The sequence below is a fragment of the Sciurus carolinensis genome, chromosome 12 (genome assembly GCF_902686445.1).
Source record: "Sciurus carolinensis chromosome 12, mSciCar1.2, whole genome shotgun sequence".
Lineage (NCBI taxonomy): Eukaryota > Metazoa > Chordata > Mammalia > Rodentia > Sciuridae > Sciurus > Sciurus carolinensis.
The window spans coordinates 54,393,434-54,420,303 of NC_062224.1; the positions used below are offsets into that span (position 1 = coordinate 54,393,434).

At 34.9% G+C, this 26,870-nt stretch overlaps 1 protein-coding gene across 1 annotated transcript in view; it reads left to right on the forward strand.

Moving 5' to 3' along the window:
* Fmn2 (formin 2) overlaps nucleotides 1-26,870 on the forward strand; it is a 275,933-nt gene that overhangs the window by 193,555 nt on the left and 55,508 nt on the right. Inside the window, exon 15 of the mRNA XM_047520535.1 lies at nucleotides 12,127-12,178. Coding sequence (XP_047376491.1) covers nucleotides 12,127-12,178 — 52 coding nt within the window. The remainder of the gene's footprint in view (nucleotides 1-12,126; nucleotides 12,179-26,870) is intronic.

Consider the following 26,870-nt stretch of genomic DNA (forward strand, 5'->3'; position numbering starts at 1 on the left):
TATTGGATAGGGTAGACCATGAATATGAATCCTGACCAAATTGTTATGTTCTTGTGGCAGAAACCTGAATATATTCCTTAGTGACTGATGTGAAACTTCCTAGTTTTTTGAAGAAAAAAAAATAGTCAAATGTTCAGTTCAAAACTAACACTTTAAAATTTTTAAGGCTCTTTTGTTAAAGCAATTCTGGCATAATGAAACCCACGATGTCTATAGTTTTCCAAGTCTATAGTTACTTATGAAATATCAACATGTGGATTCAGAGGAAAATATCAATAACTTAACGATTTAGAACTTATAGGTTTTCTGATTAATGTCTAAAATCTGCCAGTTTATTGATTTATGCTTGGCATTTATTCTCACTAGATGTTACCTTGTCTTTTGAACAGCTAGGGACATAGAAACTGAGGGATTGTGTTCATGTAGGATGTCTCTGGTTCCTGATCTCTACTGTGATGATAAACAGCACTGGTGAGACGTAGATTCATGGCAGGCACATCAGAGCGCCTAGATATAATTTCCTTTCTCTATCGCACATGATTAGAATCTTGGAAAGACATTTATAAAGTATATTAACTTATAAGAAAAGTCCTGTCACTTCAATGGTAAATAATCTCATCTCATCTGCCAAATCTGGTAAATTGATAGCGTTCTCTTCAGCTCTGAGGATAACTCAGATTTTCCTGGATTCTTGGGTTTGAGAGAGTAGCATGAATAATTAGTAATGACTGTCACAGGGTAAAGGAGGATCGAGCAGAAGCAGTATTTTTTTCTCCAATTTTCCCCTTTTTTTGTTAATAAATAATTACTTATTTTATATAAGGAATACATTATATTTCATATATTTATGTTATATATAATGTTTCCAGGTAAGGAATTTGTATAAAATTCATATAGATTTATTATTACATATTTAAGGAAACCAAACCTAAATCATTTTTGAGAGGGAAACTTGATTTCTTTTAAGATGGTTTTGAAAGCTTTAACAATGAGATGTTTTTGGCAAGCCAAATAAGATGGTTACAAGACATACCAAAAAACTGTCACAAAATTTATGGAAATGTCTTGTTGTTTAATTAAACAGTGGATTTAGGTTTATTTATTGCTAAAACTATCAACAAAATACTTGCCTTTTTGGACTTTTCTGTTCCCATCCATTTCCCAAGATTAAACTTCAGGAGCATTTCTGACTTTAACTTTTTAAAAATTCTTTTTATGGATTATCTCTCTCACATTCTTTCCCATCTGTGTCCCCAACCTACCCTTCCATATTATTGTAATGGCTTCTCAATAGACGAATGTACCTCCAGCCTCTATTCCCTCTGATTCATTCTTCAGTCACAGCAGTGACCTTTCAGGGCTGTGTGTAAAAGTCTTTATTGCTTTTATAATGTTGTTCAAATCCTCTGTGTTCTAATTTTCTAATTGGTATATCAGTTACTGAGAGAAAAGTGTTGAGATCTCTACTTACGATTATCTATTGCCTATTTCTTCTTTCAGTTTTCAATTTGGGGATTTTTGTCTTTTTTTTCCTTGCAGTTTTACTTGTTCATTTTTGCTTTGTGTATTTCAAAACTCTGTTTTTTAGGTACATACATAGTTAGATAGAATTGTTGTTTTCCTGTTGAAACAATCTATCATTATACGATATTTCTCTTTTTTCCTGATAATATATCTTATTCTGAAGTCTAATTTGTCTGATTTGAGTAGAGTTACTTCAGCTTTATCCTGATTAGTGTTTGCACAGTACAGTACACATCTTCTTATCTTTTTACTTTTAATCTGAGTATGTATTTATATTTTAGTTGGGTTTCTTCAAGAGAGAATAGAGTTGACCTTTACTTATCCAGCCTAACATCCTGGACTGTTCTGGAGTATGGAGTAATGTAATTATCAATATGGTTGGGTTTAATTTATCATCTTTGAATTCATGTACTATTTGTCTTAGCTATAGTTTTCCCTTTTTTGCTCTTTCCCTCCTTCCTATGGATGAGTTGAGTATTTTTTAATATTTTATTTTATTCCCACCCTGAATTATAATGCTGTACAACTTTGTTTTATATATTCGGTGTTTTCTCTAGTGTTCTGCCCTTTTAATTTGTCAAATAAAATTGTGTACAATGAATTAAAATGCAGTCTGTAAAAAATAAAAAAATTTTAAAAAATATAGAACTTTTTCATTTGGTGTAAGAAACTCTTCAGAAATATACTTCCCTTCTCCTTCCCATGCTGTTTGCTGTTGGTGTCATATATTTTACTTCTACATATGTTATAACCAAAATAATATATTGTTCCTACTTTATCCTTTTAAATTAGTTATCTTTAAGGGAATTTAAAATAAGAAAAACATGTCACATTCATTCATGCAAGTAATATTTCCAGTTCTTTTCATTCATTTGTATGTGTCTTTAACTTAATACCATTTTATTCTACCTAAATAGTTTCGTTTAACATTTATCAGTGTGTAGGTTTGAGGATACAGAATTCTTTAAGCAATCATTTCTTGAAAATTTTTTTCTTATTTTCCTGTCTTAAAAAATATTTTCACTGACTATGGAACTCTCAGTTGTCAATTGTGTTAGTCAGCCTTCCGTTACTGTGACATAAAAACTGAGACAACCAGTTAAAAGATCATGATTTTAGTCCATGGTCACTTGGCCTGTTGTTTTGAGCCTCTTGGCAGCACAATACGTCATGGCCAAAGTTATGGAGAAAGAGAAAGGGGCAGGGTCCCAATATCTCCTTCAAGGGCATGGCCTCCACAACCTAACTTCCTTCTACTAGACCCGCCTCCTAGAGGTTCCTTCACCTCCCAGTTGTGCCCTGTACTGGCAAACAAACCTTTAAACACGTGGGCCTATGAGGGACACTTTTCAAACCATAGCAATAGGTTAATTTTTTTTTTTTTCTTTCCCACATTTTAAGATACTATTCCCTGATTTTCTGCTTGCATGGTTTCTGGTGAGAAATCTGTATTGATTTTCTGTTGCTATTATAACAAGTTATGACAAACTCAGTGGTTTAAAAACAACACTGAGATCAGAAACCCCAAGTGGGAAAAAGTGATAGTGTTATTAGCCAGACTTTGTACCTTCTAGAGGCTGCAGGACAGATTCTATTTCTTTGCCTCTTTTTAGACTCTTCTTTAGAGCATTTGACTTTGTTTAGGTAGATAATTTAAATAATGTGTGACTCAGTTTGCACCATTTAAGGTCTATCTTTAAGCCTTTCTTAGATTGTTCTAGAGTATTCTTCAATTCTGCTAATAAAGTGTTCCTTCTGCCAGGTTCTCTAATAATCATCCTACCCCAGGTCATTAACAGCTGTCCACTCTGGCTCTTCTGACTTCAAACATCTCTTGACCCTGAAGGGGTTTGGGAGTTATACAACTTATTTAATTTCTAGGTTATTCTTTGCTTAGACTTGTGGAGTTTCTCTGCATACATATGCCACTTTATACCTACAAAACTCAAGAAGACTTCACAGTAGACTTCTGACCCGTATTTTCTGCAAGATATTTCTTCTCTGGACCTCTGTCCTTCAATTTTCATGTATTTCATTCCTCCCTCAACGTTATCTATTTCTTCAACTCAGGAATCCTGGTTGACTTGTTAGCTCTCCCTCCTCCCACGGCCCACAATCGGAAATTGTCTTTACACAGAAATTCAGGAAGATGTAAGGGCTCAACAGAGATAAGAGTCCTGTGCTGCCTGTTGTTCAGTATATGAAAACTGTTATTTAGTATTTTTATCAGGTTTTCTTACTGATTATAGCAAGGGAGTAATGTTCATCCTTGGGGAGCCCAGACATGGAAGTCTCTTTCCACAACTTTGAATGGAGCCCAGTTCAGACTCCTTTGCTTTGATGATGCTGACATCCACACCATCAAAGGCAGAACCCCATCTTGTCTCCTTTGTGTCTTCTTGATACTGTGAACGGTGGAGAAATTTTGCTTCTTAGCCTTTTTATTACTCTATTACCCTCTCCAGTCTCTCCTCCTTGACTTGCTTCCACATTATTCATCATTCCAAACTCCAGTGCATTGCCTTGATTTTCCCTCATTGACTTCTCTTGCACTAGGCACATGGATGTTTCACTTGACTAAGCTCCTAAGCAGTTCTGCATGTTGTAGCTGTGGAGTCTGAGTCCTGACTCTCTTTTAGTGTTCCTTATGTCTTGTGTGAGTTTTTTAACTGCTGGTTTCTGGATTGTAAAAGGAATCATTCTAGTTCCTTTCCTCTAGGGATGTGTAATTGTGGGTTATTATACATAAGAATTAGAACAGTAATATCTGCATCTGCATTAGCATTCCCATTGATACATCCCTATAACAACTGCATACTGGACTCTGAATTTCTCTCTTTCCATCTATCATTTTCTTGAGGGAAAAGATGTAATGATGTTTATCTGTACGTGAAGCCCCAACAAAGTACTCCAAAAATACTAGATGCTCAAATGTTGGGTGAAATACTGTCATGTAATGTGGTTTCTGTTTTTAGGATTGAAATGTCCTAGCCTTGAAGCATGTTCTGGTCAAGTAAATTAGAAAGAAAGCAACACCATCAGGAGAAGTTGTTTTTAGTTTTCAGATTTTTATTTCAAGCAGTTTGTGTTTTCATATTTTGGATCTGCAAGTTGGAATTGTTAGTATGCTTTTCATATTGAAAGTTCAGTCTTAAACAACATGCATTTGTCTATTTTTTAATTAAAACTCATAGAGATTTTGATTCTCTGAAAGATCCAGATTTAAGTTCAGTTTGGTATTAGTGAGTATGCTGGATTTATCTTCTTCAGTAGAATGGTTATTTCTTGGTTGGTCCTAGATATGTCTGTATTTTTATGCCATATTAGTGAAGTCCATCAGATTTTCTATTCCTGTTAGTAAAACAGTATAGAGCTCTTTGGTATGATTGACTATAAAAAATAGGTGTAGTTAACAATTTTTCTATTTGAAAATCGACAACTAAAGAGTAAAAAGTATACTGTACTATCTAATTAATGTGAAACTCATGCATATATATTTACTGTTTTTCCATATTCGAAACACTTTTAGGTTTAAAATGAAAATTTAGAAAGGAATTTCACTGAGGATCACTTCAGTAGGTACATCAGGCTGAGTAATAATAATTCTTGACTTTCCCATATTTTAGATTTGGCTAGAAACCACACATAGCAAATTTTTGAAGTATGCAACATATTCTATGGTGTCTATTTCTTGAGTTTTAATTACAAACGTTTATGTGATGTTTATATACACCGATACTTCTGTATATCAAAATAATGTATATTTTTAAAAGGCTGAGGTAACCCTCAGAATTAGCGGAAAAGCAGTTAAAAAGACTGTGTTGTAATTTGATACCTCATAGATATTGTCTTTCTTCCTCCCAGGAGTATTCCACACCATTTGTTTTATTGTTCTAAGAACATTTGCAGCACAAAGGAAAGGATGCCCTAAGTCTATTTCTTTTGCTATCTACGGAAAGATTCTGATAGTCATACTCTGTCTGACATGTATAAACTAACTAAATTTACTTGACTTTTAGTTCACTGTCAAAAGGAGGAGTGTCTCCAAAGCCTCAAAACTAAAGCAATATATCTGCAGTTAAATGACAACTTTAAATGACTCAGAGGAAAGGCACTGCATCTGTCTAAAAAATAACCCATACTGGCTGCACTTAAAAGCAACTGAAATGCACATTCATAGCTAATTATAAACAAAAACTAGTTAACACTTTAAATAAAAGGAAAAATAGCAAAAAGATTTAGAGCCTAGACAAGCAGATGAAAGGGTTCTGAGTTGCTTTCCATCTGATATTACTCAAATGCAACTCTGTCTCCAATTACCTGGGAATATGTGGTATTCCCTCATGAAAGCTCAAGATCAGAAAGGGCGTCCATTCCGTGCCTCTGCTTACTCAGAGTCATTTGGAACAAGTTCAGCAGAAATATTTCACATTGCAAAAGAGTCTGGAGCCAGACAGCGACTACAGACACTAATCACGGGGTCAAAATAGTAACTTAGTAGGACAGCAACCACTGGGAAATATTTGTGGAGGCAGAGATCTGGGGGAGGAAGTGTTAGTGCTGTGGGAGGAGACATCACTGAATGCCAGGGTGCAGAAATGGGACCATTAAAATGCTGTTTCAACCAGTTGCATGTTCAATGACATAGGGTGTTCATTGCTACTGGTCTCTGGTAGATTATACCTAAAAGATAGTCTTATACCCTCACTCCAAATTAAATAATTAGGTGGAAAGAAAATAACCAAATAAATAAAGGTTGCCTCCTAAAAAGTTCAGTGTTTCTTTTATGGTTCTAAGCTTGGGCTTTCCCTGCACTAAATTGCAGATGTCTAGCAGTTGAGATTGGGAGTTAAGAAAGACAGTTGTAAGGTTCTGATTAAAATCTAAGACCCAGTTTGCTGCTGAAAGAACAGTAATTGACTGACTGACTTCTGTAGGTCTAGTTCTCTCTACAATTTTAGTCTATTAAAATAAGAGGTACTGAGTTTCTCTGTACAGACCACTTTTTACTTTGCCTTTTTTATTTTTCACTTAAATTTCTTTACCCTGTTCTTTCCATGGTCAGTAGAGAACTGACTGCTTTCTTTCTCTCCCTTGATTCTCACTCCACCACTAATTCTGTTTTCAGTATACTTATTCTCAGAACATTTTCTTGGCAGTGGATCTCAAATATCAGGATATGAGTGGTTACCATAGTATGTTTAGAATAAGAAGGGCTGCTTCAGAGGAACCTTGCAAATTTTCTTTTAAAATCATTTTATCTTTTAGATTTTAGCAAGCCCTCGCTAAATTTATTAATTACCTTATAGCAATTTGATTTACTACTATGTCTTAAAAATTCTAAGAAGCTGTTAATCTCTGATTATACTGTAGGCATGGGGAGTAATCTATGTTAAGTCTATTAAAATAGGTACACACACACATTGATTGAGTAGAAAGAAATTTTACCGTTATTGCCAGAGTTTATAAAGCTCTTGGCCATAATTGTTCTGTACTGACATAAAGAAGCACCCTCTTTTTTATCAAAGTATATGTTTAGTTCTGCATCTAATGAGTGAAATAGTGAGATTTGTGGTGAAAGTCTTTTCACACTGGCAGCAACACATCCCTGCCCCTTCTCATAGTAAAAGTGAAGTGGAAATGAGATGAAGGGAACTTCAGAAAGAGTATTATAATGCACCGGGCAATTTACACACTACCTCACAATCATCTTCACTACCATGCTCATTGCACCATTACTCACAATAACCAAGAAATGGAAACAACCCAGGTGTCCATCAATTGATGAATGGATTTTTAAAAAGTACATGTACACAATGGGATATTATTTGGCTATAAAAAATAGTGAATTCCTCCTGTAGGACAACATGGACAGAACTGGAGATCATCATGTTCAGTGAAATAAGCCAGGCATAGAAAGACATACCGTGTGATTTCACTCAAGTGTGGAATCTAAAAAAGTTGATCTCAGACTGGTGGTAACCAGGGCCCGGGGAGAGCAGTGGGATTGAGGACTGGGAAAAGATTGATCAGTGGGTACTAATTTAGAGTTAGATAGGAGCAAGAAGTTCTGATGTGCTACCACACAGTAGGGTGACTATAGATAAAGTTAATGTACTATATATTTCAAAAAGCTAGATGGAAGGATTTTGAAATTTTTTGCCGTAAAGAAATAATAATGAGGACTTGGATATGGTAAACATTACACATGTGTACATGTATCAAAACATTATATGATGCCTGTCAATATGTACAATTTTTATGTTTTTATGTATCAATTAAAATAAATTTAATAAACTTTCTTCACACACACAAAAAAAGTTTTCCAGGTGTGGTAGCACAGGCCCATAATTCCAGCTACTTTGGAGGCTGAAGCAAGAAAATCAAGATCCAGGCCAGCCTCAGTAACTTAGTAAGACCCTGTCTCAAAATAAATAAAAAGGACTGAGAATATAACTCAGTGCTAGAGTGCTTGCCTATCCAGCACATGACCCTGGATTCAATCTCCAGTACTAGGGGAAAAAAAGAAAGGCAGCTCAGTGGAAAAGAATTATCCTATTTTAATTATGAAAAAATTTATTATATCAAAGTGATGTTCAGTTATTAAAATCTATCACAATTTAGTGGACTGAGCTTTAATTCAAACCCCAGTTTGTCTGATTCTGAATCTGATATTCAACACTCAAATACCGTCCCTAATGGGATCTGGAAATGTGAGGCAGAGTGGCAAGAACACATTACAAGGGGAATACAAGTGTACTTTTGTGATATGAGGTATGGGAGAGGCAACTTCCGCCAGAGACCTGAGGTCTAGCTGGCCCTGGGGCAGAGAGGTGGACTAAGAGTTATCAAGCAACTCTGTCAAAGATGGTCAAGGCCACCGAGGAGGCTCTGGCACAGGGAGCCCAGGTGACCTGATGCTAATTTGAAGATCTCTACAAACCAATTCTGTGCCTATTTGTCTTTTTATGTGCTTCTTCAGGTTTTTATGGTATTCTTTTATGATTAGGGTTTTTTTTTTTTTTCCTTTTGAGATACTAGGGATCAAACCCAGAGCTTTACACATGCTATGCTAGTGTTCCACACCTGAGCAACACCCCCCCCAGCCCAGTAATATTGATTGTGAACCATTAGAAAGCTGTAATCCTCATTCAGTGTGGCAAAAAAAGAAATGAACCATATACTCTAAAAGAATGGGAAACATATTATTTGAAGCGGAATAGGAAATCTTTTATATCTCTAATATAATTTAGCATACTTTATTTTGATAAGGTTTATCACTAGCAGATTATAAGTATGTAGGAAACTGCTGCTAAAAAGAATACTCTCCTTCCAAACACTTCACAAAACCATTTGTCCCTGTGCCTGGCATTAGAAATGAAATGCAAATTATTCTTGTATTTCTGAAGACAAAAGGTCAGGAAATCAAAAAATTCATGCTAAGACGTTATGTTGCATATTTTAAAAGTCACCTTATTTCTATATCACCCTTCCGCAAAGCTGTGATTGGATGTCTTGTTTATAACAGTGGTGGCACACAGCATGTACAAGTTTTTCCTCAAACTGAAAAATGCAGCCTTGGAACTAAGATTTTGGTATATGCTCCCTAAATGAATGGCAGATTTATTCATATTTTATTCCAATTATGTTTTAATTTTCCCTGACGAAATAGCATTTTATTTCAGTTTAGGGGTTCATCCTTACTATCTAAGCAGCCACATCCAGCACCTATGACTAAGTGAACATCCTGAGCATGTTTAAAAGAATTGTGGCAACAAACCTTCATGGTGCATTTATACAACCGCATGTGAAAATAGGTATCTTAGTGTGCCCAGAAAAAAAGAATTGCACCTCAACTTTTCAGAAAGTTTTTTCTAAGATTGCCATACAAGGAAAATCTGTTAGGTTCATTGCTTTGTTGACCCTACATCAAGAGTTGAAATGTGGACTCTAATGTACTTTCTTTGATCTCTAATTTAACTGTTTATCAAAACTGATTATGGTTTGAGTATACAAATCCCCTAGCTTGAAAATCATGTAAACTAATGGAGAGTAGAAAAATTTTAAGTATTCTCGGTTATTCTAATTTGGCTTTATGATTGCAATATGGCAATTAGGTTTGGTAAGAGGATCTGTTTTTATGTTTTGTTTCTTTGGTAAGAATCAATCTTCTGCCACATTAGATTAAAGTGGGATTGTTTTAAAGCCAAACTTGCCTTGTACTGAAGCAAGAGCTGTTCTGGTATACATTCAAAAGGAATCGTTGTGAATAAGTGAAACCCAGTTTAACTTTATCCCACTTACCCTACTTAAGTGTTTACATTTTCTGAAAAGCTACAAGTTTGTGCTATCTTTATCTGCATACAATGTTGAAACATAATAAACTAGAAGTTGACCTAAACATAATCATGGATTCTATCAATTGAACAATTTTAAGATCTTCAATTCTAAAATATTCAGAACACATTTATTTATTGCTTCCACTAATTATTGGAGGTACTATGCTATATATTTTATATATGTTAACAGATGAATCTGTTTGCCAAAGGCCACATAGCTAATTTTAGTGACAGGGTCAGGAATAGAGTACAAATCTCTGGCGTACCATTCTTGTGTGTTTTTAAGTTTCATAAATCATTTAACTTGAATCTTCTAAAATAGTCCAGAAATTCTGTCTTCCAACCTCAGCTTAATCTTTGTATTAAAAAAAAAAAGTGTCCTTCCTGATTGGTATGCACTGTGGTGCTTTTGTTGTTTTCCCTTAAACAAACTTTATGTGGTTCTAGAATTGTTTTAGAAAGCAAATCATTTTTTATGCTAGGTAGGCCACAGCAGATTTTTATAAGACAGTATGTTCATACTAGAACCTTTTCCAAGTAAAACCATGGAACATTGATTCTGGGGTTTTGTTTTGTTTGTTTTGTGTTTTTAAATCCAGTTAATGATTGACCTGTAAGTTTACATAAATAAGCTAAAATACAGAAAGGGAAAGGGAAGAGAAGGAAATGGAGGAGACAAGGGAAATGGGAAAAGGATGAGGAGGGAAGAAGAAAGAGAGGAAAGGAAGAAGGGAGGGAGGGAGAAATGAGAGAGTGTGAGAGAGAAATTCCTGTAAAATTTTGACAATCCTGGCAAAGAGTGGCAGCATGACACATGGTTATGACTCTGTAGATACTGTACAGACCTTTGAGAAAACACTGTCCTGAAGTTGTAAAACATTAACCAGCCCAAGCTGTACTATTGTGTTTTAAGTAGTGATAGAGACACTTTGACAATTGCTAAGGGACTATGGGTTTTATTTCATGCACAGTTCCCAGTTTTTTATAATCAACTTGCCCTGCTTCACTTTGTCTTCTAATGTCTCCAAATGGCCCCAAGTGTGGCCCAAAAGGGAATGATTATAAAAAGACAACTTCTTCACTTACTAGTTCCAGGATTTTAAAAAATTGTTTATTTTGTTTGCTTTTTATTCTATAGCTCAGTGATTTTTCAAACTGTGGGTTACTAGGAAATTAATTTAATAGGTCAAGACTAATGTTTTTAAAAATCTAATAAAATAGACTCAAAATAGCAGCGTCTCTGGATTTATTTATTTTTTGCCAAATATAAATGTGTGTGCGTGTGTGTGTGTGTGTGTGTGAGAGAGAAGGTGTGGAGTAACACATAGTAATAAATTCCTAGAATGCTCACTTATAAAAAAATTTGATAATCAGTGTAATACTTGTTTTACAAATGGAGTTTGTAGGTGATTTTAAGCAATTTGAAGTATTAATCTCCTTTCCAAATTTGACTTCTGAGTTTGTGTCAAGCTATCATTCTTTGTATTTGAACAAGTTACAGCAAACAAATGGGTACAGTATCACATTTTCCCTTTTAGAGCAGATCAGATCATGGTTATTCACTTGTGATCTGATACAAAGAACGCAATTATAAAGAGCTCAGAATTCCCATCATGGCTGAAGAAGGTTCCATAGCATTTCTGTGGAGTTTCTCTTCTCCCTCCCTTTTTTTGGGAGAGTGGTCCTAGGCATTGAGCCCAGGAGCACTTTATCACTGAGCCACATCCTCAGCCCTTTTTATTTTTTATTTTGAGACAGGGTCTGGGTAAGTTGCTTAGGGCCTTACTAAGTTGCTAAGGCTGGCCTTGAACTCAAGATCCTTCTGTCTCAGCCTCCTGAATAACTGGGATTACAGGCATGAGCCACTGCACCCAGCTCTGTGTAGTTTCTTGACTTCATGTTTGTAACTTTGCTTCAGAGAATTATTTTCAGCTAATTGTTGACATCTAAATCCTTGACACATTTCATGTAAACAAAAAATTACATCAAAATGTTTTTGTTTCTTGGTTTAGTATAAATGATAATATAAATATGAATATAAATAAATTAGTGTAAATACTAACATAAATAATTTAGAACCTGAAAATGTGGGTAATCTATCTAATCTGTATAATCTTTTTAATTACATGACACAGATTTAAAACTTTTGGTTGGAGTACATAAGAATTAATAATTAAAATAAATTTCAGATTATTTTGATTATATTTCACCTGAGAGTATGTAACTATCTGTCTTACATTCTTTCCTTTTCTTGCATTTTCAGCTAAAATTGACCAAGAGGCAGAGGAGACTTCACTGACAGAAACTCATAAATGGTGAGAAATTGCTTTCCTTTAGTGTAATATTTCCTCTAAGAATAGACTTGTAAGGTTCTTAGCATATTTCATTCCAAGGAACCAATTATTAGTTTGATTTTTATTTTCAAGCATTAAAAAAAGAAATAGTGTATTTGAATTCCACAATCAATTTCTGCATTTTATTTTTGTGATTCTGGATGATATAAAATTCTGCTAAATATCAGATTATTGAGAAAAGTTTAGCACCTTCTCTTACAAACAGGATTTAGGACTAAGGTAATACAAGAAAATGCAAAGTAGTAGGAACCTGCTTCAAGAATAAGAGTTAAGGAGATAGGAATAATAGTAGGATGAGTCAGACATTATTGCTCTAAGTGCATATATGGTTACATGACCTGTGTAACTCTCGTCATGTACAACCAGAAGAATAAGAATTCATACTCCATTCTTCTTTAGAGCTGAGTAATATTGCATTGTATGTGTATATCAAATTTTCTTCACAAATACCAATTCACAATAAGGTGAGGGGTGCTAGGGAAGAATAGAGTTACTTTAGGTAGAGGGGAGTGAAGGAAAGTGAAGGGTAGAAAGGATAGTAGAGTGAAACAGACATTATTACCTCATGTACATATATGACTACATGACTGACGTGATCCTGCATTACCTACAATCAGAAAAATGAGAAATTATACTCCATTTATGTGTGATTTATCAAAATGCATAAATACATTCTACTGTCATGTATAACTAAAAAAAAAATTTTAAAAAGAAGTTATACTCCATTTATGTACAATGTGTTTAAATGTATTCCATTGGCATGTATAACTAATTAGAACAACAAAAAAGGATTCAGTCAAAAATAATCCAAAAGTAAAACAATTTTTAAAAAAGAATAAAAGTTGAAGGGTTTGGTAATGAAAAACTATAGAATTTCTATAATCAAGAGTAACTTCTAGGGAGGAAGCCATGAGCTTCCCTGGGATGCGCGTTCACTTCCAGAACGGAGATTTACAATCAGGGGCCAGCACAGAAAAGCATCTCAGGAAATCTCCCTGCTTTCCTGCCTCAACGATCTCTTCTCCTTTCTCTCTGTATTTGTCAGGGTTCCCCAGAAAATTAGAACCAATTGGAGATATATGGGGGTTGGAAGTTGTCAGAGAGATTTATTTTCAGGAATTGGCTGGTAGGATTATAGGGACTGGTAAGTCTAAAATTAGGCAGCAGGCTGGCAGGCTGGCAATTCCAGTAGGACTTGATGTTGCAATCTTGAGTCTGAATGCAGTCTGGAGACAGAATTCCTTCCACTCAGGAACCTCGGTCTCAAGCCTTCAACTGACTGGATGAGGCCCAGCCATGTTATAAGAGGGATCTGCTTTTTTTAAAGTTTACTGATTTAGACGTTAATCACATCTAAAAACTGCCTTCACAACAACTAGACTGGTGTTTGATCCAAAACTGGGTATCATAACCTAACCAAGTTCACATAAAATTAACAATCACACCCTTTAAGAGAATCTGATTATTCTTGACGGAAAAAAATTATTGAAGTTGTTTTGTCATTACGTTTTTTAGGAAAGATCCTTATATTCTGTGAAGGATATCACACATTTAGTAGTTCTCAAGTTGATAGAAAACATTATCCTAGGCAAATTGTTAAACAGAATGGCCAATTTCTATGGAAATCAAAAACTGAGTTCAAGACCTTAAATTATAACAGATTTCAGTTAGTTGCATGAAAGAAACATATGGCTAATGATGAAATTATTAGTAAAGAGCCATCTTTTATAATTTAACAAGTACTCTGAAATTCAGAAGGAAAAATAATAATGGGTCATCAGAAACATTTGGACATGTCCCCCAAGAAATGAGAAATATCATTTTCTCGGCAGTCCTGTATAACCTGGGCAATTATCAATACTAATTCTGTACAGGATAACAGTGTAACCCTGGCTCCATGGCCTTTGAGTCTGATTCCTGCCTCTCACAGGTGATAGCTCTGTGACCCTAGACTAATACAAAACTTTCATCTTATAGTATCTACTTTGTAGATAAGGATTAAATGAGATGATCCTAGAAGATCCTTAGTATTCAGTAATTGATCAATAAATGTTAACTGCCATATATTTTTACATCATCAGCATTATTATTATTATCAGCAATTAACAAAGTTTTGTGGTGGAAATAGAAACCAGAGTTAGACGTTGGACTCAATATTTTGTCTTGTGTTTCTCATTCTTTCCATTAAATCCGCTCCTGGGTGTCGTGGCCTGGTTATGGAGGGTGGATTTTGGCATTAGACCTATATTTTGCAACAAACTGCTGCTGTTGTAGCTCTAAGGATTTACCTCCACTTGTGAATCCATGTCTGTATCTGTGGGAAAAGAAGCAATGCCCACATTGTCAATGTGGAAATGTGGCAATCAGTTTATGAGAAGTAAATTAATAAGTTAAACATATATGTAAAACACCTACATGATAGAGGTTTTTCAAAATTCTCTTCCTTGTATTTACCAAAATACCTGAGAGACCAACTTCCAGAATGAACTCTTTTCTCAACAAACATTGGTTTGGAGAAAGGTATATAAAAGTTTCTTAACAGTTTTAGAAATTGTTCTAAGGGTGTACAGCAAAGAGTCATTCATTCAAGAAAATCTACAGAATCTTAGTAAGAACAGTTTGAGTTGGTGGCATGTGAGCTATATCCCCTTCCTCTCAACATAGTGAGAACTAGTATTAAGAATAAAGGTTGAAAAGTTTGGTTATAGAAAACTTGAATTTCCATATTCAAAAGTAAAATCCTGGGAGGAAGTCAGGAGTTTCCCTTGAATGAACCGTTATTTCCAGAATGGAGATTTGTGATCTTGGATAAGTATAGAAAACACCTCAGAAACCTCCCCACTTTTCTGCCTTAATTCTCTCTTCTTTCCCTTCTCTCTATATAAGTCAGGGTTTCCCAGAAAAACAGAGCCAATTGAAGATATGTCCATACATCTCTAATCTTACAAGAACTGTTACAGGAACTCAAATATAGGCAGGTGTGGTCAAGAAGGCAGAGGGCCCCTACTTCCCAGAGGGAAGCTCTTATCCTGTGTGGGCAGACCAAGAATATGAGACCCTAATGCTTCTATTCCAGCTGACTAGGTGAACAGTCTATCCCAAGAAGGGAGGAGGTTGGGAACAATGAAGTTTAGGGGCTGCCTACCTCAGCTTCTGCTTGTAGATAGTGTCACTGTGTGAGAAGTGACCCACTGTCCCACACTAGCTTTAGCTCTGGTATAAGAATTCAGAAATTCTGCTCAGAAATCTTCAGTTCCTTCTAAGAGGACTGAATTTATTTAGAACAGCTAAATGTGTAGTTTTCCCTACCTACCAGCTCTGTCAAAAACTGTGGAGGTCTTAGGGAGAGCAATTGAAGAGGTCTTTTGTAGTTCCATGATACAACGGCAACAGGCCAAATGACCAGGCAATCAGAAATTTAATGGACAGAACAAGGAGAGAAGACAGCAGGAAAGGAGTCTTCTGGGGTCACAGTCAACCCTGGCAGTCAGGAAGGCTGTGCATAAGCATACTGTGCTATATCCACTCATGAGCATCAGGTTGGGATGTGGGGCAGACTGAAGGCATTCTCTAACTAGCATCAATATATGTTATAAGCCTTTCTAGCACTAAAAGCTTTCACACAACTTCTGACCAGTCACTGATTGACTGATAAATTACTCTGACCCAGGGATAGCTCCTGAAGCCAGACTTAAAAATAAATCACATACTACAGTCCTACGTACAATCTAGCTACTATTTACAAATAAGTATAACAGCATCAGCTGAATTAAATGCTTCTGCTAGGACAGTGCATGTGAAATGCTTCTGCGTGGTGTGCTAAGGGCTTCCATTCAGACAGGTTGGCTGACTCTTCTCGTGCTTTTGAAGAAATGGTACATTTTGACCTGCATTTATGTCCTGGGTCTCTTTTTCCCCTTGAGGCTTGACTGTTTTCATATGCCACTCCACTCCCAACAGTGACTAACCAAATATGTCTCTACCTATATAAACATCTTTAGGATTCAAAGCCATGGTTGTTTATGGCACTCTTCTTTGTGCTTGAATTGACCAAAAGTTCCTTTAACTTCCCTCCCTGCCATCTGCAACCCCACCAGAATTGAAAGAAAACACACACTCAGTTTATTTGATCTCTAAATATTTCAGTTGCCTCAGCAAGGCCTTAAGGGAGACAAGAACCAGGAATATGTATTTATTCAGGCAAATAGTTTCTCAGCATTTCTTCTATTTTTATTATTGGTTATTCTTATTATGTTCTGTGTATTATGGTGCCATAAACCAGATGAATCCATTTAGGAGGTAAGATAGTATATAAAAAAACTGATACTACCTGGTTTGCTCATTTAAGTTGATCTTCAGTTTCCAGCCTTCTGTTAGCCCTTTGACCTTGAAAGAGAAAATAAACAAGGAAATTTCAGCTGTATGATTATATTGAAAAACCTCCCAATCCAAAGAATTTTCTGGCACAGTTTTTTTGTTGTTGTTGTTTTGTTTTTTAATATTTCAGTGATGTTATAATGCTCAATAAGGTTTGCATTTACTTTATACCCCGTGACAAGAGACCCAAAGTCAAAATGATGACCAATTTAAGTGCTTCGATTTTTTTTTTTAAATGAAAGTCATTTACAGAGAATTGTGACTGCTCAGTGAATCTATCAAATGCCTTAAGGATCAAAAGATGATCCTGTAGTTACTACAACTTTTTCTGTAACAAAAGAAGTTTCCCAGAGGTTTCGAGGCAATTTAGTATTTCATATGCACATCCAGGTTACTTTTCTATGAAAGAAAGCAGGATTGTGTGGTGGACAGAGCCCTGACATTTCCCCTCTGAGCTGGCTGTGCCACTCCAAAATGCAACTGGATAAAGCCCACAAAGAGCCTGGGCTTCATTTGTAGAAGGGACAGAAACTTGTCCTTCCTTTTCATCCTTTTGAGCTGGGGGAATGGAATGCCTCTCCTTGGCTGTTCACAAACTTCTTGGAGTAGGGCTGGTAAGAGGCCTTACTAGCAAAGCTCATCATATGCAAAGGCTTTGTAAATAGCACACATACACTGATTGTCAGCTTGCTTTGAAAGGAATTTTATTAATCTTTTTGTGTGTTGTACCTTTTTTTTTTTAAAGTCTTGTCTGTTATTCCATTTAAAATGAATAAGCTGAACTTTTATCAAGAAAATAATAGACTTGTTTTCTGTAGTAGAATATTCTGTTTTTCAGATCATGTTATTTTGAAACTAAAATAAAGATATTCAAAAGAAACAATGGTAGTATATGTCCTAAATGAGTCATCTTTTTTTTCTTATTTGTTCGTTAGCATAATAATTTTATGTGCTAATTGTTCATGCATTTTTCTGTTAATCTAAAAAGTGGAATTTTGAGTTCCTATTTCACATGAACAAAAACATAGCTTTTGAATAAATAAGTTGACTAAACTCTTCAATTCTCCCAGAAAGTAAGGCGACGAGACAAATGAGTCTTGAACCATATCCAAAACTCAAATACAAATTGGATGAATATATTCCAATCTTTAGATGATTTCTCTGGGAGGCCAAACTATCATATTGTATTACAAGATGGATTTCAGTGGAATGTTGTTAAGATTGGCAACATTCCCACTATGTGTGTTTATTTCAGCTTCTCCTTTTATTTTATTTTTAATTAGCATACATGGCTTTCTTCAATTGTGGAGAAATAGTACCAGACTGAATATGGTTGTTTTTATTTTCCCACAGAATTATTTAGCATCTGTGTCAGCTCACAAAGCAGAGGATGTAGAAAATTTGGATTTTCTAGTAAATGGTCATTCTTTATATCTAAATTTAAAGAGTAAGAAGGCTGAGAGTTATACAATCAACTGTATTACACTCTGAAATCTAAATTATGACTAACTTCAGATTTTTCTTTGAATTTCCTCTAGTATTTCTTTAAATTACACAGGTGAAAAATCACATCTTAGGGTGAAATTGACTTTTGAAATGGAAAAAGAACACGTTTCAGAAATGTGTTTATCAGTTGCTTTAATGTCACTATTATTTCTAGTATCAATAAAGTGATAAAAATGACTAAAATAAAATATGTATCACATTATATCTATTGTGTTAAATAACTTACCCTTGTCAGTTAATTTAGGTGACATTCTGGACAAAGGAAATTAGGGTGAGCAAGGTATAATACTTGATACCCTGTGGAGTAATGTCAGAGAAACATGTATCTACCACTCCTACCATTTTAAAGGGATATTTTTCTAGGAAGTTGGTGACTTTTCCCATGAATGAAAACAATTGTTTTTGAAGATGTTTGTATATCGTGCTACTGAAATTAGCAAAATAGTGTCCTTTTTACTTTTCAGAATAGAAATCTATGCCCCCTCCCCAAGAGCTGAAATAATTAGACAGCTCAGCTATAAAATCCTTCTGTCTTGTCTTTTCTTTCTTTATTTCTTTTTTTCTTTCTTTTTTTTTTTTGGTAGGGAGGGTGTGCATATATTGAAGTCAGGGCCTTATGCATTCTAGGGACGTGCTCTACCACTGGCTACATCCCCCGTCCCTGTAACTAAACTTCTGATCACACAAGTTAATAGTGAATTTGTTGACTAGAGAAGCAATTAGCACAATCATGCAGAAGTAATAAATTATTGTTCTTTGTTTTAACATTTTGTGATGAATGTATAATTTACAAATATATTTAATGTACCTCATAGGGTCCTTGTTTTAACTCTAAAGAGAGTTCCCGTTCTTCTCCCACTTCACTTAAATATTAGGAAAGGCAGTTGGAAAGAATCAGTAATCAAAGGCAAGAAATAGTAATGGAAGAAAGCACATTTATGAGAGAACTTTAAATCACACATTTTAAAAAATAAATACTATTTCTGCATGTGATATTGCTTGAGTGATATTTTACCAAAGCCAAGATTGCATAACAAATGAGTTGAAATGGAAAATTAATCTTTCATGCAAAATAAAGACAAAAAAGAGGGGGGAAAGAAAGAAAAGGAATGTGGGCCCAGTGGTTTCATATAGTATATAAGTATTCTTTCATCATGGGAGAGAAAATATTTAATCTATTCTGAACTGATGCACACATACTTTATCATGTTTAGTGACTTTGAGAGTGTCAGTTTGTAAAATGTTTATCCAAAGAATGGACTTCTGGCACATGGATAAAATGAAAGTGAATGTTTAGTTCATAATAGGCATATTTTCCAGAATCTTTCTGAGTAACTATCCCGAGATGAATAGAAAGACTACAGGTCTTTGTTTATCTGGCTTATGCTGGCAGACCGTGCAGGCTCCAGCCTGGTATTAAAAACTGAAGTGACATGGAATGTCTTTGCAAAACCCCCAAACAATGACATCATTCCCTTAACAATATTGATAAAGTAAAGTTGGAGTTTCTTATTTCCCGATTTGGATTCTTAGTTAACTACTTCAGATCCTGCCAAAAGATTTGTGTCTGGAGACCCATCAGAGCAGGCCTTCCTAAGGATTGATGGTAGAAACCTGTATTTCATACTTTTTTTGTGGGGGCCACATGGCAAAATTTTAGGTACACACTTTGCTTTGTACCAATGAGTTTTCTTCTGTGCATATTTATTTAAATTTTTACAAGATCCAATGACCTTTACCAGTGTGAGACTCCTTGATGCTCTTTGCAGATTTGTTCACCACTGTTAATTATATAAAGAACATTCTGTGGTGGTGGTCTCTCCTGAAATTTTTCTTGTTAGTTTACTTTAATGCATTCCGAATAGAAGGACTTCGGCACCTTTTGCTTTGGAAAATGTTATCAGGGTCCCACCCAGTTTGGGTTGATAATTACAAGGGGAAATACATTAAAGAATTTCTACCCTTTTAAAAAAAATTATTATAAAAAAGTAAACTTTCCTGTAGTATAGGGGCAAAAAGATCTTTTCTTCTCCATTATTTAAAAATACATTTGGGTCTAGAATAAACTCTTGAAACTGTGTTCTCCATGTGATAGAGGTTAGACCTACTATGTTTTTCTGGGAGTTCTAATCACTGTGTTCTTGAAACACATGGTGTTGGGATAGAGAGGGGAAGATAGTGCTAGAAAGAAAAGTATTGCCATTTTGCCCACTGTTTCGGATTTTATGAAAACAAAGTTTCTATGGATAAAAGTTAATAAAGAAGTTTTCAAATGTATTTAACCATGCTAACATTATTCAAGTCGATATATGGTTTAAAACTTGAGAAAATAATAGATACTCCAAGAAAACAAAATAAAAGTAGTTTAAAAAAATAGTTTGACATCACTCTCAGAGGAAGGAAAGGATTTTTCTGGATAGAATGAAAACATGAAAGAGTAAAACAGTTGTAGATGATTTTCTCTATATACACATTTTAAAAGACCAAGTGGAAATCTGCTTTAAAAGATATTACTGGGACTCATTTGGTTTTCTAGGGGAAGGGAAAGACTAGTGGAACAAAAAGGTTACAGGATATAAAAAAAAAAAAAGTGTTAAGTAGGTTAACCCACAAGGCACTTCTCAGAGATCTCCAGAATCCAGTGCAAAGACAGACAACCTCAAAGGGTAGAAATGAGGTAGATACAAAAAGGGGTTCCCCACAATGGCAAGGTCTGTACTGCTGTGGTTAAGATCCAGCTCTGAGAAACAATGTTGGGATTCAAATCCTGATTTTTACCACCCCCAATCTTTTCCCCCCAACCTCTTTTTTTTTTTTTTTTTTTTTTGTCTTCTTAAGTTGTTTGGGAAAGTTATTGAAAATATCTGTACATTTATTTTCACATTTCTAAAGTAAGGATACTAGAACAATACTTGGTATGAAGTAACAACAATATAATTGCTTGATGACATTCTTTCTTCTTGACGTGTATCATGGTGACTTACCCCTAATAAGTCTGCCTCTTCCTTAAACATGTTATTATAATTTTTTTTTTATTGTAAACAAATGGGATACATGTTGTTTCTCTGTCTGTACATGGCGTAAAGGCATACCATTTGTATAATCATAAATATTATAAATTCTTGAAAGGGTGAATCTGATTGATCCTGAATGGGTAACATGGGCTCAGGAAGTACACTTTCTACCCCAGCCAGAGCAATGGGTGAAGTTTTTAAAAATCAATGTAAGGAAGAAAAATTGGCACTTCAACTTTTCTGAGGAAGGGAAAGGCTAGTGGAACAAAAAAGTCTAGAGATACAGGCATTTTAAAAAGGGAAAACTTGGTGAAATTATTGAATCACCTTTTTAAAGTTGATTTTTTTCAGTGTGTGAACATTTGTATAACTCTTACATCATTTGCTTTTTGCTATTATTGCATACATCAAATATAGGTAAACTTAAAAAGTAACATGAAGAAACTTTTTGACTGATCTGCTTACCACTTGTTTTGAAAGACAGTATAGTTGTGCATTTGGACCAGTAGAAATTCCAACTTGCAAACTGAAATCAGAGTTGGAGGAGAAAAATAATCATATAAATTCCCACACTTTTCAGGTTGGGCATCTGCATAGAGCATCAAGGAAGAAAACAGCAATGACTTCTAGGTTGATAGCAGTCTTGTTAATCTTTCCAGTCTTAATTTCCTCCATTAGTTGTGAGAATCAAATGTGATCATATAATATTATATTTAACACACTAACTAAACACTTAAGTGTACAATAAACACTTTTTTTTTCTTTTTCTTCAAAGAATATGCATTTTTTAACTTTTCAAACATTTCCAAGGTTTTAGCCCCTCTTCTACCTCCTCCTTTCCCCAAAAAACATCTGCCCTTGTGGGTGAGACCAAGGTCACACTCCCATTCCTGGTCACAGAGTCTCCTCAGGAGAAACATTAGCATATTTGCAATGAAAATAGGTCTTAATCCCTCTGGTAATATTGTGGCATAGAAATTTGCATCTATACTAATTTTTGAAAGAAAAGGGTTATTACTGGCACACAAAACCCTAGATTAGTGTGAATAGATGTAGATTTTGCATGCTACTTCCAGAAGATTGCCAAACCCTGTTGTATATTATTTAACCAACTGAAACATTTCACAAATTGACTGGGGGTTATATAACAGTGGTATGAAACTATATCCTCGCAAAATAAGTTATAGTCTTTCTTTGGTTTTGGTTGTAGTCTTTACATTGCTAGCAGTAAATTATGAGTGAGTTTATCAAAATTATTTGGTTTGAGGATATTGTGATTAGTTTAAAGAGATTGAGAATATTTCACATGGTTTTTAAAATTGATGTAAGAAGTACCTAAGAAACTAGACCAGTAAACCTTGACTCCCTTCAAGTCCAGGAATCTATCAGAAAGAGCCTGCAATGAAAAGGGAAGTAAGAACAACAGATTAGAAAATAATTTCAGTAAATTAGGAGAAAGAATAAATATTAGAAAAACACAATACATTAGAGAAGCTACTTTTCCCCTAGTTGGTTGTTGTTTGGGGGTGTCGTAAGTGAATATCCAGCATGTACCCCATGCTCTTATTTAAAGCAAAAGTAAATGAAACTGGGACAGACCTTGAGGGATCAGCAATGCTTTATTAATCAGCAGAGGGGCACATTTTCAGGTGGAAAATGGCAACTGGTTACCATAGGGGTCTGATTTTTATAGGGTTAAGTGAGAATTAATCATCATAGTAGAATGTGTAGTGAGACTTAATCATAAGACACTTAATGTGTAGGTTGGGCAGTCAGGGAACTAGTTGTAGAGTGGGAAATTATTTGCACACGCAGAACCCATTGTTGCCAGGAAATGGTGAAAGTCCAGAGCCCATTATTTTCCTTCTGTCCCTGGGACCCATTGTTCTCCTTTTCTCCCTGGGGGTTATTTTCAATATCCTTCACTTCTTATATTATCTGAAACTTAGACTTCACTCTTGTAAAGTTAATTTTCATTTTAAGAATTCAGTGTCTGCTAAGCATGATTAAAATTTGGTGATATAGGTGCTTTATAGTTATTGATTTAGAGAACTTAAAATAGAGATCCATTAAAAATAAGAATCAGAAAATGATTGTTTTTAACATTCAGACTGTTAAAGTGCTTGTACCAGCAAAGAAAAGAGAGTCTCCTTCTTTGGGAGCTACTCATCCCCCAGTGCAGTCTTAGGGAAGAAACAATGCCTTGTAGATTTGACATACATATTTTAACAATTTGTATTAAGAGTCTTCTAATTTTTATTCCTATGAATATGAAATGTAGGTCTCATTTCTTTCAAAACTCATACAAGTTATCGTTCCTTTATCCTGTTAGGTAACTCTCATATGTTTCTGATTATATAAGGATAAATTTACAAAATATTCTAAACCTCTCAACTTTGAAATATGTGTTTTTTTTCTTACTCTGATACTTAATTGTCTAAGCCATGTTCTCAGATATAAACTGACAGACTTTCGACCTCATTTAAAAGCAACCTCTTTAATTAGTGTGTTTACTTAGTGTATGAATGTAAATGCATAAGACATTTACCTTTTCATTCTCTTAAAAGTGCTTTTCATTCATAATATTATAAGAAATGTGAAATTTGGGTGGCATTTTTGTTTTTGTTTTTTTCTTTTTTTTTCCTGTACTGAAGATTGAACCCAGAGTCTTGTGCATGCTAGACAAGTGCTGTACCACCAAACTACATCCCAGCCCCAAAATTCTGTTTAGAATTCTGTTTAGAAGCTTACAGGATTTAAATTTCTAATGTAAATAGTTGAAGGCTTGCGAATCTCTTCTCTGTCCTTACCAATAACATGGACATACAATTATTCAGCATTGTAATATTTGTGTAAACCCCTCAAATTATCCTGACTTGTAGTATTTCAAGAAACATACCCAAATAATAAGGTGAACAAGTAGCATGCCATTAAGTATTAATTGATCTTTATTGGTTTGCTAAATCCACAGTCAATATTATATTGAATTAGATAATGGTATGTTTTCATAACCTATTAGTTCTGGGCAAAATATACAAAGAATGTAAGAAAATATGAATACTTTGTTTTTTATATTGAGGTATTTAAAAAGTCAGTATCCACAAATAATTGCAAACTTTAATGTCATTTTGTAACAGTGGTTCACTTTATGCTTTGAATATAGCTCTTGTTTCTCTGCCACTGCAATTTATTTTTAAAATGAACATGTTTCTTTCCCTTCCTCTCTCCCTAACCTCAGGGGAAACAGGATTGCCTTTCTTCCTCATCTTACATAGAATGATCTGTTCTTGAGTGCACAGGCACCATAGGAAGGAAGTAATCTAGACTTTGGAGATGGTACCAGGAGATCTCGAAATGACCAGCTCCCAAATTAACAAGTGAATTACAACTCCAGCAGAGAACACATGGAATGTAGCCTTTGAATCACCTCTTTAAAAACCCCTGGTTTTAAAACTTGGTTTTAAAACTTGACAATCATATAGCAACAAAATTAAGGCAGTGTGAAATATTAAAGCAAGGTTCTAAGATTCAGACAGGCCAGCTCAACCTTAATATAATTAGGTTCTGATAGAAGTAGATCTGTATTTCTGGAATCCAAGAGTATATCTGGATTTCTAGATTTTTACCTCAAGCCATCAGCCAAATACATTCCAAAAGAGTTAAGGAAATAAACGTTAAAATTGAAACTTTAACTAGAGGAACATATTGGGAAATATTTGTAAGATTTGGAATGGGAGAAACTTTGCCAGCATCGTAGCCACCAACTATTGATGCTCATTTCTATTTCTGTTACTTATTTCTAAGTGATTCATTGTCTTTTGGTCTTCCACTAGGTAATGAATTGCAGAGGAAGCATAGAAATCAAGTTAGTTTATGAAAGTTTTTCCAAGCTTGTTATCCACATATTTTTCCACACTGCCTCTCTTGCTCATTTCACTTTTTATTATTTTTTTTTCCTCAAATTTGTAAATGTAGGCACAATTAAGCAAGTAGTGACCCAGGCTTATATGAGCAAGCAGCTGCCTCCTGCCACACACTGCCCTACTCCTACCTTTCTCTTAATCTGCTTCCTCTAGTATTTTCTACTCTATTCCTTAGTGATGTGCTTCTACTGCCAATTCAGTGTTTTCCACTTAGGCATTTTCTGTTAATGTATGATAATGGTAGATGTGATTTTAGCTTTCTTTTTCTTAGACCACATCCTATCATACTTCTTCTTCATTTTTCTAACATTTGTATTATAGTTTTTAGTTAAGAAGGTTGTCTGGGATATATATAATATTTTCAGACATGCAGGTTCTCAAATTTATTATTTCTTCACACATAATTGATAGTCTATCCAGACATAGAATCCTACTTGACAGTTATTTTCCCTTAAAATATGGAAGATATTGCTCCATCGTCTTCTAGTTTTCAGGGTTGCTTTTAAGAAGTCTGACAGTATTTTTATTGACAGTCCCTGATGTGTGACCCGTTTGTTTATTTATTTTGTTTTGTTTCTTGTCTTAGAAGAGTTTAGAATTTTATCTGTTGCTGGGACTGTATACCTTGGGCCTGGATGTGTACTTTTTTATTTATTCTACTAAAACTTTGTGGTATTTCTTTTCTGTTCTAGGGTTGATCTAGAATGATCCTCAGATTTCTTACTGAGGAACTAAGATAACGTTTCTAAGAGATAAGAAGTTGAAGATATATATAAGATAGCCATGTAGAAATGCTGAGTATTTGGTTTAGTGTTACAGTGTGAATCTTGGGTATGGCAGGTGACTGGGTTTTTTATGTCATCATTATAGAAAGGAGCAGAAACTAAGAGAATGTGCCAGATTACCATCGCTCATCAGCAACCAAAAACTGAAACCTTGAAAAATACCACTTTTGAGTTGCTGTTGCAGGGAAAGAATAACACAACAGAGAGGGAAGTCAATTCAAAACAAAAAGAAAAGTAGGTGAATTGTATGTTGCAGAAGTCTAGGTAAACTGGAGATAGCAGAAAAGATCAAGAACAACAATGGTATATGGCTAAAGACAATATTCATTTGTTTTAGTAATGAGAAGACAGCATGTACCCTTTTTAACAATTGTTTTATTTGAATTTTGGCCCAATTTGAGTCATGGAGTTAAAAGCTGCAGAATTAAGAAAATAAGGAATTGAAATTCTGAGAGTAAGCTACTTTTAACAAAAGTTTGGAGAGGAAGTAAAGGAGAGAAACAAAGTGGAATATAGAGGGAGATGTGTGGTCTGTTTTTTAAAATCACTTTTGGTTACTACCTATGAACGTGTAGATGTATTAAATGCTGTAACTGTAGAGAGAGAATCTGCATTTTAGTAGAGACAACACAAAGTAGGCACAAAACACAGGAAAATGATGATCTAATTACTGGAAGTTAAAACCATGGAAGGAGTTGAGTAAGTATAAGTGATGTCAGGAACTTCAAAAAAAAAAAAAAAAAAGGTGTGGCACAATCTTGGGGAAACAGTGCTTAGGAAGGGCACTGGAGGACAACTAGGGAGTCTCCCTTTCTTAGTTCCCTGAATTTGGGAGGATAGGGGACCAGGAAATGTAAGACTTCCAGTGAAGAGCAATATGGGTGAGTTGCTTTTGTCTAGTAAAAATCTTGTTTTTATTAATAAAAAGAAGCAAATAAACATTTTGGAGAAAGAAGGTGTAAGCCCAAATCTCGAGAGCATAAGAGTAGCATTAGGAGAGATAGTCAGTGGTGGCAGTTCTGGATGGGTGGGGATGTAGGTACAGACA